Raw genomic sequence first — 18,599 nt, forward strand, 5'->3', positions numbered from 1 at the left:
TAGTCCTGTTATGTAGTCTCATGTATGAACACTTCTCAGCACTTGTAGGTGGCAAGGGTGTATTACCAGTGACAGAACTGAAGTCTCAATCTGATAAGAGAGATTGCAATACCTAGATAAAGTGCTTTTTTTTTTTTTTTGTTAGTTTGAGGCTTGTAAGATATATTTGTGATGTCCTTTTCTGAGGTATGAATCTGACTGCCAGAGAGTGGCTGAACACCCTTGATTGAGGGACTGGCTTTTCTTCTGTTTTAGATCTTTATCCACATGAAAAGTCAACCAAAAAACCCACTCTGAGTTGTCCTGCTGATTTTCCTGTTTTTCCTTTCTCTCTGTGCAGCTGCTGCTCGTTACGAAGAGGGAGAATCTGAAGCCGAGAGCATTACTTCCTTCATGGACACTTCTAATCCTCTTTATCAGCTTTATGACACAGTTAGAAGTTGCCGAAATAATCAGGGCCAGCTCATATCTGAACCCTTTTTCCACTTGCCCTCCAAGAAAAAGTATCCTGATTATTATCAGCAAATTAAAGCACCTATTTCATTGCAGCAGATCAGGTAAGAAAACAGAATGCAAACTCTTACCTGGTGGGAAACTATTCAAGGGTTTCTTTTATTTCCAGAATCCTATCTGGTGGTCAAGTTGTTGATACCTAATGCAATGTATACCGTCATTCCTCTACATTTGGTTGCTTCTTGTTTCAAGTCAGTCTACATCAGTCTTTTGACCATCTTTTACAGATGGCTGCCATTGGGTTTATTTTCCATGGCGTTTCATTTGTAATGTGCCTGAAAGGTTGCCATATCAATAATTCTGAAGGCTAGGTGGGCAACAGAGATGAAAGCTTCTGTGGAACCCCCCGTTATTTTCTTTCCTTGACCCTGATGGCTTGGTTACCTCTTACTGCCATGTTTTTTTAAGTTAATAGTCTTCAGCAATGTGAATTGTAGAAAGGTAGTTGCAATTATATTTCTTTTGTCTAGGTCACAGTATAACTGTGGAGAATAATTATTTGCATTCATGATGTAGCTAGTCTGGACTGAAGTAAGCAGTACACCATTTATAAATCTGTGAGCCATGAAGCGTTCATCAACTGCCAGAGCACAGTTGTCAGATTAAAAACCTGAGTGAAAAGAAGTGAGCCATATCTTTCTTTAGTGGTCCAAGATAAGCTAATATGATGGATATGTGTCAGGGTCCTGAGTGCATTAATAGACCTTAATGGCACTGACCAGCCTTGGGTGGCCCTGGCCTCCTGCTCAGTGGCCACTGGGGCTCCAGTCCCTGCCTGAGCTACACTGCAGGAGTGCTGGTCCTCCAGCTTTAGTGAGCGAGGATTGGACCCTAACACTCTTCATGGGTTTGAAATCCACTCTAATACATAGGTCTGTTAATTTTAGTTATACTGTAATATTTGATAATATGATCTGCTAGACAAGGTAACAAAGCTGGTTTTTTGGTTTGGTTCCCCCCCCCATCGTAACCTGTCAGAGGGTGTTTTGCATGTGCTGGGGAGCAAGGATGGAGCTCCCACACTGGTTATCTGTCTGTCAGTGGCTTTAAAGCATTTTTTCTTATCTCATAGTACAGCTGTTGGCTTGGCAAAGAAAGTGTCTTGTCTTGAACGAAGCACAAAATGTACTTGATGGGAAAAAAAAAAGTGAAACTGAGAAAAATCATTGACAGTTGTCAGGAAGCTTTTTGTCTGAATGTACCAAAGAGTATCGGCTCAAATTATGTATAAATGGATTTAAATGGGAGAAACTTTCCATTAAAAATATACTTGATATCAGTTATAGGACAAATACTTTGCCATAGAGAGGCAGCTGTGTTTCTACTTTCCTTACAGTTTAAGCAGGTTGCATCTGGCTATGTGAGCAGTACAGAAATTCCATGCCAATATATGAAGACCTGTAGAAAAAAATGACTTACCTTATTGCCTGAGAGCTTAGAAAATAAGAAGGGACAGTCTTTTTAAAAATAGTGTTTGTAGCTTGCAAGTTAAAGTACGTATTTATAATAGTCTAACTTCTTTTAGCAAATTCTGAAATTCAGCTGTTCTTTAAATTAGCACATAATCATCACTTTTTTACTATACCTAAAAAGCCTTGAAGTCATGCATATGTGTACTTAATTGATGTGCTTTAGGGAAAACTGAAGCTAGCATGGTTTTACTGATACTGCAAATATGTCTTTAGGTGTTCAAAACTGCCACTCCTTAGGGGTGGAGGTTTTTTGTAGTGGATTTTTTTGTTGGTGGTGGTGGGGTTTTTTGTGTTTTGTATTTTTGGTTTTTTTTTGAGGTGTACTTACAAAGAGCATGTCTTCTGTTCACAGATGGGGACAGAAAAATTAATTGTCCAGGTAAAGTTGAAGGTGTTGGGAGTGAAGTCTGGCATTCCTGTCTCGTATCTGTTTTGCTTTGGCCTCTGGCTACCTAAGCTATCCTGCCAGAATGAACTGTGAAATGTGTGGCCCTTGCAAATTTTATAGCTGGTCATGTGTTTCAGGAGTTTGTGTGTGTTAAATGCAGGAAAAGCCTTACAAAATAATATATGATTTCTAGAGGGAGAATATGGGTATGTTTTGTTTTAAAGGGATGTACATTATACCTATCCCAGCTTCTCAATCACTTTATGAACATTATAAACCTCAGTCATTTGAGCTGAGTGCTGATCCCGAGCCGTTCCTGGATGTGGGAGGTAATGCCCACATTTAGTTTTACGTTTTAGTTTTCTGCTAGTTTCCTCAGACTTGCTTTTTACAGCATCACAGAAGAGCTGAGGTCGGAAGGGAGATCATCTGGTCCAATGCCTGGCTGTAGCAGGGTCACCCAGAGTCAATTGCCCAGGGCTACATCCAGTCAGGTTTTGAGTATCTCCACAGATGGAGACTCCACAACCTCCCTGGGCAACCAGTGCCAGTGTTTGACCACCCTCACAATAAAAACTAAAAAAAGTTTTGTTTTTTTCTTCTTTTTCTTGTGTTCAGATGAAATTTCATGTGTTTCAATTGTTCCTGTTACCCTGTCAGTAGGCACAGCTGAGATGAGTCTGGCTCCCTCTTCCTTCCCTCCCACCAGGTGTTCATACACACACTGATGAGACTCCCTGCCTCAAACAGGACAAAACTCAGAGCTGTAGAACAAGAAAATCCTATTTAAAAAGAAAGGCATGACACTGTGAGGGCTGTGACTTTCAGATGTGATAAAAGTGCGTGGTGTGGAGGTTATTTTGCAAACTTAACGTAGCTGGTGAGAAGTCATTCTGTAATTATAAGTGACTGGAAGAATAGTCAGGAAATAATGCTGGAGAATTTGTTCAGTTACCTGGTACATAAGTGCTAAATCCTGGCATGCTTACAAGAACTCTGTTCCTTATTAAATTTTACGGCATTAGTAAGTATGATCCCTAAGGAAAGTGGGCCAGGCTTTCCTGCACCAGAGGAGGGAAGTGCTTCAGGGAATTCCCTGGCAGCAGTTCTCTCCTAAAACACAGGTGAGAGTGGTGTGGGTGCACGAGCGCTGAAATCTGTATCTTCTTTGGCACGCCCTGGTGTCTTGCACTCCAGGAAGCTGGGGTTATAGTTGAGGTTTAAAAAAGTGCATGGATCCAGTGTAAAACACAGTTGGTTTTGTGTGATGTCTACTATTTGGGGATTTGAAATGCATTTTTCTTATGAACGTGCATCCTTTTGGACAATGGTCTGCAGCACAGGAATCTAAACACTACATTTCACTGCACTGGGATGTACTGAGATTCTCCTGAAACTGTGAGATTTGTAGTGGCTCTTGTTGCCTTTGGATTAATTATCAATTATTTGAGTTGAACTTATAGTAAATAAGATCACCTGGTCAAGCATATTTTGCCTTATAATTTAACCACATCTAGTAATATGGCAAATAAAGGAGTGGAACTTATTTTGAAGTAATGGAGACTTCTGTCTGGGTTAAAGCCTGAATGGTTTATAGACATATTTTTTTCTTTTTTTAAATAACAGAGCTTAAGCCCATTACAAATTAAGTTCTTAATTTAAATAAAATTAAAATTTACATTAAGATTTTATTATTACATTGACTTTGGAAAACTAATATGACACAGTGTTTCAGTTTGCTACATTTATGAATGAGCCAATTGGGAAAATATTCTCTACAGAGAAAATAATGTCTCTGTAATACTTAGAATACCTTGTAAATTTTCACTTCATCTGAGATTTAGCAGTTCTTTCATTCCTTTTTCACTTAATATAATTTAATATTTGTTGAATATTGTACATTTTTTAAATCTTCTGTGGAACCAATTTTCCTACCTTAGCAAGTATTTTCTGTGCATATTGTACGTAAGGCCTTTATAAAATCACAGGTTCAAGTAAGCAAGGTTCCCAACGTACTTTGTAAGATGACGACTGTCATTCCTCAATAGGACATTTGTCAGATGCCTTTCTTGATTGTATGCATTCATTGTTACTGTTTTTTTTCCTAAAGAGGCAGGACTAGCACTTCACAATTTCTGAATAAAAGAAGTTACATGATAACTGCTTTTAGCCATGTGTTTGAATTTGTTTTCTAGGAATTTTTTAGGCATAGCATATGTCTAATAAGATGGATCTTTTGATCATATGGAGAGAGTATCTCTCATCTTCAGTTCTTTCAGATATTCCACCTGGAAGGGCTGATGAGTTTCCAGTAGACCTTTTAGGGAGTTGAGTGCCAGCTTACTGTATGTTTTTTTAATTACTATTCTAATTTTGACCAAATTAAATGTCATGCCAGTGTTGTTTTGGGTTTAGTGGCCTTATGAAACCGTAGCCTGCCTTTTAAACTACTTTTTTTCCTCATTTTGCGAAGATCATTATGTTTAAAAAGATATTCTTCCAAGTTTTACTCATGCTTTCAGATACAATTGTATCACTGTCAATTGTTTCACAGAAATTTCTCTTGGTTTCTAGTGTATAAGTTTAGTTTGTATTATGCTAGCAGTGACTTTCTGTAGAGCCGTGGATTTGGTTGGTTTTAGCCTAGCTTTGCAAAATAAACTGATGTTTATAAAATTCTTTCCTTCCAAGATTGGAAGGATGGCTTTTTAAAAATTTATTGTGAAGCTGCATTTCATGCTCTAAATCCAGAAAAGGCACAATACTTGGAGTTCTGCTGAGTTTGAGTATAATTAAATCTGTTCAAAGTACTTCTGTGAATAACTTTCTTAGTCATCCTATTGTTTGCTGACAGCAAGTGCATTGAAGAGGATGGTAAGGTAGGAGGTTATTTGCAGACTAGAACAGGATTGCTTTTGTGCCGATGCATTTTTTCATTCTTCATATGTGTGGTTGGAAGTCGTTTATCTTTCCAGACCATATGGGCTAAGTCTTTATTTTTACTTTTGTCGTCAGGCCTTTCATGAATACAACTGTGAATCTAGGTTGTTTGCTTAAAGTCAGATAGCCTGCACCTTAATTATTTGGTGTGGATAAACAAATGCTGATAGAAGCAATATTTTATTTCCTGGTAAGATAATTTGAATGATAGCTCATCCTTCCTTTTTAAGGCAATGTTTCCTCTTCCTCTTGTCTTCTGGCTCTGGGTTAAAAGTTAAAGGAGTAAGATATAAGCTGCTTTTCTTCACATGTGAGCTACTGTCAAGGTCCTCACCTTCTCCATCAGCCTAAAGATTTTGTTTCTACAGGGTCATGAGAGAGCAGAGAATCAGTGCACATAGATAGTATTTCTAGGACTAATGGCAACTTATGGTTTTTTTTCTGCTTTTTGCTGCTTGAGGGTTAGACTGCTGCATTGTAATATGCATAGGTCACTGCCTAAATACATACAGATGAAGCTAGTATAGGATACCAAGACTATGTGGAGTAAGTGGTGTATGTTTTTAGATGAAGCATGTGATAGTGGTGTTCTGGGGTCTGCATGAGCTACCTCTCTGCCTCTGGGAGGAGAGGTAAACCAAATCCCAGGCTTGTTAGTGTCAAGTGGCTTGGGATCTGCTGATATGAAGAGTCACCAGTTTCTTTTACCATATCATGAAATCATACAGGACTGATTTAGAGTTCTCTTTTTGTAAAAAGAAAGTTGTTGCAGGCAGGATATAATCCCTAGGAAACACTATTGCCTTGCTTATTCTGCCTGCACCTTGCTTTGAATTTGTTCTGCTTCAAAGGATACGGCAAATTCCGCCTTTCCTCAGTTTGATAAAACTGGCACCTAAACATAGAGAATTTCATTGATCAGGATATGTTACTAATTAGTAAATCTGATTTATAGTATCATGCTGACAGTGTTACTTCATAGATTCTGGACTTACAGGTGATAAGGATATAGAGTTGTCTGTTGGCTTTAATCTCAGGAGGATGGTCATTGATGCTGAGTTTTTAAGTCAGTGTAATCCTAGACCTTCAGTGATTCTTTCACAGCAGCTTTAAGTTGGGTACAGAACAACTCCAGATAAAGAGGAGTAGTACCAAGTGGTAGTAGGTAGAAACAATCTGAACTGAAGAAGTGGTGCTTCAATTAAGAGGTAGTCCTTTAGGTTACTCTTTCAGAAAGCTGAATCCAGACCTCATGCAACAACAATCAAAATGTGAACTTGCAATTCTGTAATTCTAATTTAGTAAATTAATTTGAAGACTAGAAACTTTTACAGTTTTTATTCTTCCTGCTGTCCACTCTCTTAAAACTTGTTTTAGTTCTCTGGAAGAAGGCAACCATGCCAGAGTTGCACAAGAATGTTTATAAAATACGTGCTACTAATATTTAAACAAAATTTGAGCCAGGAGTTGAAAAGCAGGAATGTTGCATACAGACTTGCTTACTTGCAAAAGGATGAACTGCAGAGTAGATCTTGAGAGGACTTTATCCCAGCTTGGTTGTTATGATTTCTGAAGCATGATTCCTTGTCCTCCAGCAGTTGCCTTTATCAGTAAAAAGCATTGAGACATTTTAGACATTTATCTTAAGTATTTAATACTCAAATCTAAGGCAGTTTGGTAGTCTTTACTTTATTAGATTCTTAGTTAGAGCCTAATTCTGCAAAATCGTCACTCTGTGTTTCCACTCGGAAACAAATTATGCTGATACTGTCTACATCCAAGGGGAGAAAAAAAATCTGTTGGGTCAGCATTTCTCCCCAGTGCTGCTCCTTAATTGATTTCTACACAGGATTTGCTGCTTTTTTTTTTTATTATTAATTTTTTAAAATGTTCTTAATCTCTAAAGTAGTTTAGCTGACTTGGATACCTTTTTCTAAGATGCAGAATTGCCTTTAGACATTATTTTTGTTTTCCATTAATCCTTTGAAAGTTTGAGTCTATTTTATAAACATCTGTAATAACATCATTAAACAAGGAAATTACTTCTTGTTTTACATACTTAATTACCCTATGTGCCTTGACAAATTGGACTGTTCTTAAAGAATTCTGTTTTGAAAAAATTAAAACTCACTTTTGATGTTTTTGATAATTATGAGCTTATTAGTTGGGGGTTTTGATGCAAGGCTTTTAAGCCTTTCTATTCCATGTTTTCTTGAGTATTCTCTTAATGATGTGTTAGCTTCTGTAACACCAACAAGTGTTTATGTGCTGAAGTCCTGTAATTGCTTCTTGGACTACAAGAATTAATTACATACATTTTATTCTATAGATTTTGCTTTCTGTAACAGAGAGTGTTCAAATTAGCCGCAGAAGATGTAAGGTGACCTGTAGTGTTTGGTACCAGACAGTGGCAAGAGCATGAAATAGACTCATTGTTTACATCCTCAGTATTTATGAGCCTATGCATCATATGCTAGTGGTTTAGGGCAAAATAATCCTGAATTTAATGGGCTTTTTATTTTGTTTTTGACTTTTTTAATACCGGTCACATATTCCTTAACATATGCAAATAATTGTTGCTGGAGTTTTACAAGGTAGAAATGGGAGACTGACTTTGCCTTTTCTTCATGGCAATTTAACTGGTACCCAAACTCTTTTGCTTTTGGGCGTATGTGGTTTTGTTTGTTTTTTTTATTATTATTTGTATTTTTTACTAATCTAATGAAAACTATATTGGTATGTTTTGGGTTTGTGTGACGGTGTTTTGGTAGCAGGGGAGTGGGTTACCGGGGTGGCTCCTGTGAGAAGCTGCCAGAAGCTTCCCCAGCTCCATGTCGGACCCGTCTCTGGCCCAGGCCGACCCAGTCAGTGATGGTGGTAGCGCCTCTGGGAGAACAGATTTAAGGGGGGAAACCTGTAGTAAGTAGGGGATTGGAATGTGAGAGGAACCCCTCTGCAGACACCGAGGTCGGTGAAGAAGGAGGGGAGGAGGTGCGCCTGAGGAGGTGGATGCCCCCGCAGCCCGCGGTGAGGCGGCAGGCTGTCCCCCCAGCCCAGGAGGGGAGCGGGGGAGCAGAGGCCGCCCAAGATGGCCGTGACTCCATGGGAAAGCCCGCGCTGGAGCAGTCTGTGACTGAAGGAGTGCGGCCCATGGAAGGGACCCACACTGGAGCAGTTCGTGAAGAACTGCAGCCCGTGGGAAGGCCTCATGCTGGAGAAGTTTGTGGAGGACTGTCTCCAGTGGGAGGAACCCCACGGTGGAGCAGGGGAAGAGTGTGAGGAGTCCTTCCTCTGAGGAGGAAGGAGCGGCAGAGTCAAGGTGTGAGGAACCGGCCCCCTGTGCCACTGGAGGGAGGAGGTGGAGAGAACCGGGAGGGGAGTTGAGGTGGGAAGGAGGGAGGGCTGAGGGGAAGCTGTTCTCAGGTTTGGTTTTACTTCCTAATATCCTTGTTTTGATTTGACTGGTAGTAAATTAAATTGATTTTGTTTTTTCCCCAAGTTGAGCCTGTTTTTTGCCCGTGACTGTAATTGGTGAGTGATCCTTCCCTGTCCATGTCTCAACCCACAAGCTTTTCTTCATGTTTTCTTCTCCCCATCCCACCATGGGGTGACGGGGAGCGAGCAAGCGGCCTCATGGTGCTTTGTTGCTGGCTAGGCTTAAACCACAACATGGTAACTCTCCTTTTTTTGGATTTGCAGAGTGAGTGAAGCTGACAGGAAAGCTTTTTGATTTTCTGTTGCTTCAGTTGGAAACATTAAAAATAATATAAAAAATAATGCATAAAGGTTTGCAAGATACTGATGTCTTGAAGTCTTAAAAAAGGTACATGAACCTAAAATGGTTCATTTTAAATGAGAATGGCAACAAGTAATTTTCTCCACATCTTACATTTAGGATATTCGTCCAAAATTGTTTTTCGCTTTTCTCATAATCATTGAGGACATACTAGTTCTTCAGATCTGAAAGAAATGAAAAAGAAATACGCTACATTTCAGTAAGGCGCATGCAGCTGCCATCCTGGCAATGTGCAGTTAGTTGGATGTTTCCTGCAAAATGTATTTCCATCATGACAGCTTTATAGACACATGTGCACTTCTCAGTAGTTTTTATAGCAGTTTCAACTCCGAGCCGTGTTTAATCCAGCTGTGACTTCCTCATCCTTAGTGACCAGTGAAGAGTCTGTTTAACCCAAGTTTAACATGGTTACTCTTTGTTCACTGGTTCAGCTGTAAGGTCACATTGGCAGGTAAGGTTTAGGACTAAAAGATACTGTATTAAATTTATTTTGTGGTAGTGCTTATGTTCCATCAGGCAGGTTTGCGTTCAGCTAGGTGCTGTGGAAACCAGACTAGGTTTAAAGGTGGTACATAACGGGTGGTTGTGACAAGCAAGCAGGCGAGGAAGGAGATGTGAAGGAGGATGACTGTGTTTTGCAGCTGTGATAGGGTTTGGTTTTTGTGTTGTTGCAGATTACTATATTCTGTTGTGTTTAATGAGGTGTTGGAAGGTTTAAAAAAGTTGGCTAGAACTTTAACCACTTGTGCAAGGAAATATGAGAAAACACATTCAGTTATTGTCAGACTTAGTGCACTGATTCATCTGTTTAGCATATGAAAAATGACTTTTTTGTTGTTAGTCCTCTTCTAACTGTTTTCACATGAAGTGCACTTTGTGGGTAGCACCAATCAACAGCCAGGTGGTTTTAAGAGAAGGCGAATATTGGAGGGGGTTTTAACATGAGAGGTGTTGCGCACTTTTGGTTCTCACTGAAGATGAGTGGGATTGGTGTGTAGGGAAGTCATGGCTGTGCGGAGCTAACCCATCGCGTTGACGTCATACCCAGGACCTACAGGTCACAGCTGAGGTGTAGTGGAGTACTCTCAGCAGGTTGTGCTTCTGCCTCATCTGTACCACATCTCGTTTGAGTATGAAAACAGGACTTCAGTCTGCACAACTTTCAAGAGGGAAGCTTTCAGAATTATTAAAATCATTCTTTAAGAGGAGATATGTTTCCCTAATATAGTTACAATTGGAAGATGTTACTGCAGCATCAGAAAAAGAAGACACGTTCCTGTAATTAGAGCACTTTGGATATTGATTTATTGTGAAAATGAAGATGTTAAAGAACTCTTTTGCAATGTATAACTTGTGAAATATCTAACTGGTATTTCTCTTTTGCAGAACAAAACTGAAGAACCATGAATATGAAACTTTAGATCAGTTGGAGGCTGATCTGAACTTGATGTTTGAAAATGCCAAGCGCTACAATGTTCCCAATTCTGCCATCTATAAAAGAGTACTGAAAATGCAGCAGGTTATGCAGGTATGTGGAGTAGAACAATCAAAAGGATATAACTTCACATGTGAATTTATTTCCCCAATGAATATTCTTCCAAAATAATTTTTAACTAGACCTGTATTTGCAGTAGTATTTTCTTGCTTAGAGGGAAGTATGGGAATGAAGAGCATCGTAGGGTGATTTTTCTTCAGCACACCTGCTGCCTTCTGTGATTTCTTTTGGTCACTTTTATTCCTTACTATGACTCTTAACCCAATTAAGTTGTGAGAAAATTGATGATGTGGGGTTTTTTTTAGGGTTTGCAGGTAACTGGAGGATGCTAAAACACTTCAAATTTCATGAAGTATTCTAGCTAAGTGCTGCAGTCTGAAATGGCATTGTTTTCAAATTGGTTCCTCAAAAATTCTTCTGACAGTTAAAAATAATTATACTCCTATTTTATGTCGGCCAACTTATATTAAAGAAATCACTGGAAATGTTTTGATGGTGGTTTAGTCTCAAAACCCATAGCTGTATCTTTCTTTCTGCATCTGATCTGTTCTGATGTTTAATACTGTTCTGAAAATGTCCAGCAGTGAGTTTGGCTTCAGGGATTTGTTCTTTTTTTCAGGCAAAGAAGAAGGAGCTTGCTAGGAGAGATGACATTGAGGATGGGGACAGTATGATTTCTTCTGCTACATCTGATACTGGAAGTTCAAAAAGGAAAAGGTATGCACTTCTGTAGCTCCTGCTGACCATGACAGTGCTACATCTTTTATTTGCTAAAGAGAATATTAAGCCATGGTTTTTAGCCATTTGTGTAAGGATTTGTAATTGTGAAACTTAACCTGATTAAGTGTTCGTTCTAATTAATTCAAAACTATTTGCTGACTTTATTTTCCTTTTTTGGCCTATTAGTTGGCAGTTGTCAACATAACTTCAGTAAGTGGCATGGACACTGTAGTTGCACTGAATTAGGTGATTTTTGTCAGTGGATTTCAGGATTTTTATTTGTGTTTTATTTTTTTTAGCCTAGTGTGTGGACTGTCTTCACAGGTTGTTAGCAATTATTGCTTCTTTTCTACTACTTCTCCAGTATATGACTATTTATGTAGTTTGGATAGCAATTTCAGAATGTAATTAAAGTTAACACTATAGTTGAATAAATTTTTTGAAAGTTTATAGTATTACTGTACAAATATTTTTATTTGGTGAAGTCTCCTGGCATAAACATTTTCATTTTCCATGACCCAAACTCTGCTTGAGAAGTTTTCATCATTAGTGTTAGAGGATTGTTTCTCTCTCCCTTCTGAATTTGCACTCTTTGGTTACCTACCTGTCAGTGGCTGGGCTGAGGAGGATATCTGACAAATAGATAAACTGTATAATTTTTATAATGAGTATAACAGGTTGATTATTCTGGATACTGTAATGTAAACAAAATTCACAATTATTTAAAATATACTCTTTTTTAGTGAGCAATAATAATGATTTATGGAAAGCATTCTTTAACAATGATAGCTGTTGAGTAATTAATACTAGTGATGCGTTTCACTCCAACAAGGGATAGTTTCTCTAGTCTGCCTCATGGTATCATTTGAAATAAGTTCTGACTTCTGATAATATTATTGCAATAGTAGCAACTGCCAGTGTAAAACTGTAATTCAGGATCTTTCTTTGGTGTTGCTTATGACCTTCAGCTTCCTGTATTTTTAGTTCTTTTTTTGTCAAAGTAACAGCAGTTGTTGGGGGGAGGAAGGGAATGAAATAGAGCATCAGCAAAGACTCACTTAAGAGCAATCAAGTAAGTGCAACAATGTGTACTCAAACTATCTGCAGAGATAAAATGTTAACATGGACTTAGGTACTACAGTCTAGGGATGCTAGCAAGAAGAAAGGTGCTGAGTGGTGAGACCACAGTACCAAGTGAAGATCTGGAAGGAACAAATTGTAAAAATAGCTAGTTTTGTGATCTTCAGATTCAAAGAGAAGTACTAACCCAATCAAGTAAGTCAAACTGTCATCAGTGTCATTTAACCCTATGTGGTTTTTGATCACCTTGTGCAAGAGAATACTGAAATGCCTAAAAGAAAAAATCTGTCAGGCCTTGTCATCTCAGAACAGTAAAAGAGAAAAAGTTGTGTTCATCGATAAGGGAAATCAAAATTATTTTATTTTCCTCATGCCTGAAGAGAACCTGAAAATGCTTTTGATGTTGTCAGTTCAATACTTGTTATCAGTTTCACTTGCTGAATGATAGGAAGTAAAAGAAGATTGTAAATGCTGCTGATAGCAGAAGTGACGCACTGAGAGGAATTCCAAAATGTTGCTGAAAAAGGAAACTAATAACCCAGGCAACATTCATCCCATTGTGAAAATAATAGTGACACAAAAGAGAGTTGTTTGAATGTCCCCTTTTATGTCCCCCTTTATTGGCAGGCCTTTTACTATTTCTGCTTTGGTTTTGCTTTACCTACCTCCATTGAATTAAATGTTGAAACTTGGAAACATGTTGAAATGTGGAACTCAGAAGCATGTCTCTGTTCTAGCATTGCTCATCTGCTAGTATGAACCACTAATGGTTTCCAGCAGTGAAAATAATGCAGAAAAAAGTTTTTAACCTATAGAAGATACATTTTGAATTTTCTTACATGGTATGACATTAATTTTCATTACTTAATTTGCTGACCTCACCAAGGAGCAAGAGCTATCTGAGGCATGAGACTATGCTGGATTAGGTATATTTTAAATGTAGGAGGAAAAGATCCAGATGATGGAAAATCTGTGATGCAGTTTGGTTTCTAGCAAGTTGTACAGTGATGTTTTGCATATTCTGCTAATGAAGATAGTTTTTGTTGTTGTTGTTGCCTTTACTGATAATATGGTGAAAGTTATAACTACTTGAATAAGTCTTACAGAGATTGCAGTTTGGAAGCTGGTTTAAAAGACTTTGTAGAAAGTGCATTTCTAAGAGTGCCACGGTATCTGAGCTGAGATGATACATTATTAGCATAAGCTTTCCTCTCCCTTACCTGATTAGCTTATAGATCCTGTAGTATATGTACAGGGAGCCATGTATAACTGTTTTCCTGATAAGCTGTGTCTTGGTTGTGCTGTCAGATTTCTTGAGACAACCATAATAGCTACACATAGGATGACTGTAAAGTTTGTGGTGATAGCATGTATGTAGCCATTTTCTACCTGGGTTTGCAGTTTTGGTGAACTTTATTGACTTGTAACTTTATTTGACTGTGGTTGACATATATTTAAGCAATTCAGAGCCTTCTTTCTACTACATTCTTGATGTCCTTATTTTCTTGTATCTGGTACTGAAGAAGGTACAGCATTATTCCAAGATAAATAGCTCAAGTCTTTGATATTCTGTATTCAGCAGAGGTAGTCATGAAGATACTGGCTGGGGGGTGTTTCACTGTTTGCACTAGATCTTGAGGTCTTGACTGATCTGTTTTCTCTGAAGCTGGAAAGTGCTTAGAGCTCCTTTTGACCTTTGCACTCTTGAAAACTAGTTATTTGGTTTATTCTGTAGAACACTTAAACTTCAAGGTGAATGAGAGAAAAATCATATCTTAAAGTTGGTTTTCTGTTTATTTAGCAGACTGCTGGTTACAATGCTGTCATTATTTGCAAGTGGACCTGTGTTTCTAGTACACTGTCTTAATGTTGAACTTCTCGTGTGTGTTTTTAGGTGGTTGTGGTTGTTTTTTCATGGTAGAGGATAATGTCATTTTGGTATTAGTATTGGAAGCGGGGAAAAGAGCCCCTGACATTTATTCTTTTCCTTTTCGTTCTTTTCCTTAATCTAACAGTAAAAAGAATATACGAAAGCAACGAATGAAGATCTTATACAATGCAGTTCTGGAAGCTCGAGAACCGGGCACAGGCAGACGGCTCTGTGATCTGTTTATGGTTAAGCCATCCAAAAAGGACTATCCAGACTATTATAAAATTATCTTGGAACCAATGGACTTGAAAATGATAGAACACAACATCCGCAATGATAAGTATGTAGGGGAAGAAGCCATGATTGAAGACATGAAGCTCATGTTCCGAAATGCAAGGCATTATAATGAAGAAGGCTCCCAGGTACTGTTTTGATTCTGCAGTCACACTTACTTTTCTGCTTCTTTGCAGACATGTAAGTTATGTTAGGATGCTTTAGCTTTGACTATTACTCACATTACTTATGATAATTGTTTATTGAACTAAAATAGAAATATGACTTTTTCCTTCTGCTGATGTTTTAAATTCTGTCTTCGTCTATAGTTGTATGAACATAAAATGCAACACTCTCCTTTGCGAAGGTTAGATTTATTTCCTGTTAGCTAAACTCCACTACAAAGAATGCCAGCTGAATGTTTCCTAGTATGTTTTTAAAAAATAAGCTGGTTATCAAATTCTCATTATTCATCCTCATTTAATCACATGAAGGTATTTGCACAGTGAATGGTCATCAGCATGTGATTTGGAGCTCAGAACCTCTAAGAAGGGATGTCTTAGTTGGAAAGAAAGCAGCTTTGTTTTCATGGAAGTGGAGAGTGTGGGAGATCAGACTAGAAGACCTGACTTGTTTAGCCTAGCAAAAGGAGTCTGAAAAGAATATGCTTTTCATCTACAAATATATGGTAGGGTGTTTCTATGTTGTGATGTTTCTCAGCCAGCAAGCGTGATGTCATGGAACAGAGTGGTGGTAAGAAACCTCCAGCTATTTCTAATGAGGAACTTGATCAGCTACTGTACAGGACTTTATGATGAAGTTGTGTTCACCGGGGTTGTATTCGAAGACCCAGGAGGACTGTTTGAGTCCTTTGTACCTTGATGGAATCACAATAGTTCAAGAGATCTTTCATTGCTCAGCAGAATGGTTTGATAAGGACGTTGCTAAGACAACTGCACCTTGCTGTTTTGTAGTCTTGGGAATAGAAATGCAGCTTAATTGGATAATTTATTCAGAGTGTTATCTCCCTAATTTAGATGGTGTTCATCAGTTCTGCTTACCTGTGTAAGTCTATTAAAGGTGTACATTTGAGAAACAAGTCCTTCTTTTTAATCAAGTACTTGGTTTTGCATTCAGCTTTTTCAAACTAACATTTAAATGTTTCTAGGGGGCTAGTTCTAAACTAGTCTAAGCACAGTAAACCTTGTTTTGTTTTGTTTTTTGATTACTTTACTGATTAATAGGTGTACAATGATGCCCATATGCTGGAAAAGATCCTTAAAGAAAAAAGGAAAGAACTGGGACCCCTAGCTGAAGATGATGATGTTGCATCCCCTAAACTAAAACTAAGTAAGGCAACGTCGTACATTGCTATGTCTCATTTCAACACTTATGAAAGCCCAACAATACAGATTAAAAGATCTTCCTTTTAGAACAGAAGACATGATCTGCAAATTTACACTGACATGCAAAGTAGAATTATGTTTTCAAAATCACGACAGCAATGGTGTGTTTATATGTGCATATAATAGAATTTAGTTGTTGCATATAGCATTTTCTAGGAAAAGTAACTTAGAATGAAGAAAGAAAATGTAGGAATGGTTGGAATGACTGGCATTTAGTCATGTGGTGTTATCCAAATGTTAGATGTTGCATTATGTGCTCAGTAACACTTCATTAGCACACTTCATGTGTGCTGCTGGGTTTGCTTACAAGTAAGGTGCTTCTCAAACTGAGTAAAGCTCTTAATTTCCCTAGTCAAATGTCTGGGATTTCCACAGAATGATAAAAGAAATGTGAGCTTTTTTTGGAAAATTATTGAAAGCTATGAAATCACAGAAGTAAAATTTCCAACAATGTCTGTTTCTAGAGCTGTTGCCCTTACAAACTAGATTTGCTACTACTCAAATCTTATGTCCCCTTAATATGTGTTCAGAACTTAGCAAAGTGAGAAGGATAAAATTGCACAGAAAAGCTTAAAGAAAATAACTGCACACAGCCCTCTTGAAAATAGAAATGTGCAGCTCCTAGATAACATACAGGTAGTAGAGAATTCACAGGCAGAGACTATACAGTACAGTAACAGATATCCTGAACTAAACAAAAAGCTAATCTGATTGATAATCCCATGGGAGGCCTTATTTTACATTTTACCTGTAATAATCCTCTCTAATTTGGCATAAACCTGTCATAAAGGAATCTGATAATATTTAGAACGCTTAATTTTAGTGATAGCGAAACCCCTGTGATGACTGGATTTTTAAGAGCTGTAGAGAGAAATTCATGTAGAGCTAGTAAGACCAAATTGAATTTAGAGGAGTTATTAATAACATTAAGTAGGAAAAGATGTTTTCCATGCTTTAGTCTGAAGAGACCTTTGCCAGGTAGACCACATAGTAACATATGATTCTCTGTTTGCCAAAAACAACATTTAAAAAAAATATTCATACAATTTTGAAAAATAAAGGAAGCTGCAGCTTGGAATGGGCTCCATGTTATGAGTCTTCTGGTCATACCATAAAGTGGTTCTTCAGTAAGCAATTCTCCGGTGCAAAGGAGATGGACAAAGAAGTGTGCAAGCTCTGTTTTTTGTAATGATTTTTTCTTTTTTTTTTTTTTTTTTGTCTGTTTAGGTAGAAAAAGTGGCATTTCTCCTAAAAAATCGAAATACATGACTCCAATGCAACAGAAATTGAATGAGGTGTATGAAGCAGTTAAGAATTACACGGATAAACGAGGCAGGCGACTGAGCGCCATCTTCTTGAGGCTGCCATCTCGGTCTGAACTTCCTGACTATTATGTAACCATTAAAAAGCCCGTTGACATGGAAAAGATCAGAAGCCATATGATGGCAAATAAATACCAGGATATTGATTCCATGGTAGAGGACTTTGTAATGATGTTCAATAATGCTTGCACATATAACGAGCCAGAATCTCTGATTTATAAAGATGCCCTGGTCCTGCATAAAGTTTTGCTTGAAACTCGGAGAGAAATAGAAGGAGATGAGGATTCTCATGTGCCCAATGTCACTTTGCTAATTCAGGAACTTATCCATAACCTTTTTGTATCAGTTATGAGCCACCAGGATGATGAGGGCAGATGCTACAGCGACTCCTTAGCTGAGATTCCTGCTGTTGATCCCAACTTCCCAAATAAACCTCCTCTGACTTTTGATATTATCCGAAAAAATGTTGAAAATAATCGCTATAGAAGATTGGACTTGTTCCAGGAGAATATGTTTGAGGTACTGGAGAGGGCAAGGAGAATGAATAGGTGAGCAAAGCCATATTTTTCAGGTATCCTTTGTCTTATCACATGAGTTTTGCATGTTAACGTTAGACAAAGGCTGTGGTTTTTTTAAGGTGTTTGCTTTCCTTGGTATGGGTGTTTAGAAAACTAAATCTTAAAAGCTCTATCAGGTCTTCAGTGGCATGTATGCTTTCATTTAAAAACAAGGAAAAAATTAGTTTTCTGCCATGAGATAATTTTGACATTAATCTTCCAAAGGTACACGACATGAAAACCAGGTTTGTGCTAACTTTCAGATTGAAAAAATGAAGAGGAGGAGCTGTTCACTAACTGCTTGACTGCTCCAACTCTTTTGGAGCAATCACAGTTGTATGAGTTATGGTAATATTGTGCAAAAACCGAACACTGGCAACTTCTTGCCATGTTTTACTTGAATAAGGTAGGGTACTTGGGGATGTGCAGGTGAGATCTTGACTCTGAAGGAGAGGAGGTAAAAAATTATATTAAAACATCTACTAACAGAAGCATGTGTAATTAAAATAAGTTAGTTTTGTTAATAATACTGTTATTACTTAAGTTTTCAGAAGTTAACAGATTGTAGAGGTCCAGTGGCAAGTACTTTTGGTTGCAACTAGTTACCTTTGATTTTTCTGATGTTTAGGACTGGTGTATACAAAAATATTGTTTTGGGTAAACTATAATACAAACTGAGAGCAGAGTAGCAGGTGGAGTATGGCTTGCTAGTGTCTGCTGCTGCTTATTATGAGTAAGCACAGAAATCTGTTGGTAGAGTGAAGCTT

The 18,599-nt window shown here is 38.0% G+C and overlaps 1 protein-coding gene across 5 annotated transcripts in view; it reads left to right on the forward strand.

Annotated features, from left to right (window-relative positions):
- Positions 1–18,599, forward strand: part of PBRM1 (polybromo 1) — a 65,243-nt gene that overhangs the window by 16,189 nt on the left and 30,455 nt on the right. For all 5 annotated transcript variants that reach the window (XM_010561598.1, XM_010561600.1, XM_010561603.1 and 2 more), the window contains 6 exons: positions 341–557; positions 10,496–10,637; positions 11,224–11,321; positions 14,420–14,696; positions 15,792–15,897; positions 17,181–17,823. In XM_010561598.1, coding sequence (XP_010559900.1) covers positions 341–557; positions 10,496–10,637; positions 11,224–11,321; positions 14,420–14,696; positions 15,792–15,897; positions 17,181–17,823 — 1,483 coding nt within the window. The remainder of the gene's footprint in view (positions 1–340; positions 558–10,495; positions 10,638–11,223; positions 11,322–14,419; positions 14,697–15,791; positions 15,898–17,180; positions 17,824–18,599) is intronic.

This window comes from Haliaeetus leucocephalus, unplaced genomic scaffold, assembly GCF_000737465.1.
Source record: "Haliaeetus leucocephalus isolate CR32 unplaced genomic scaffold, Haliaeetus_leucocephalus-4.0 Scaffold148, whole genome shotgun sequence".
Taxonomy (NCBI): domain Eukaryota; kingdom Metazoa; phylum Chordata; class Aves; order Accipitriformes; family Accipitridae; genus Haliaeetus; species Haliaeetus leucocephalus.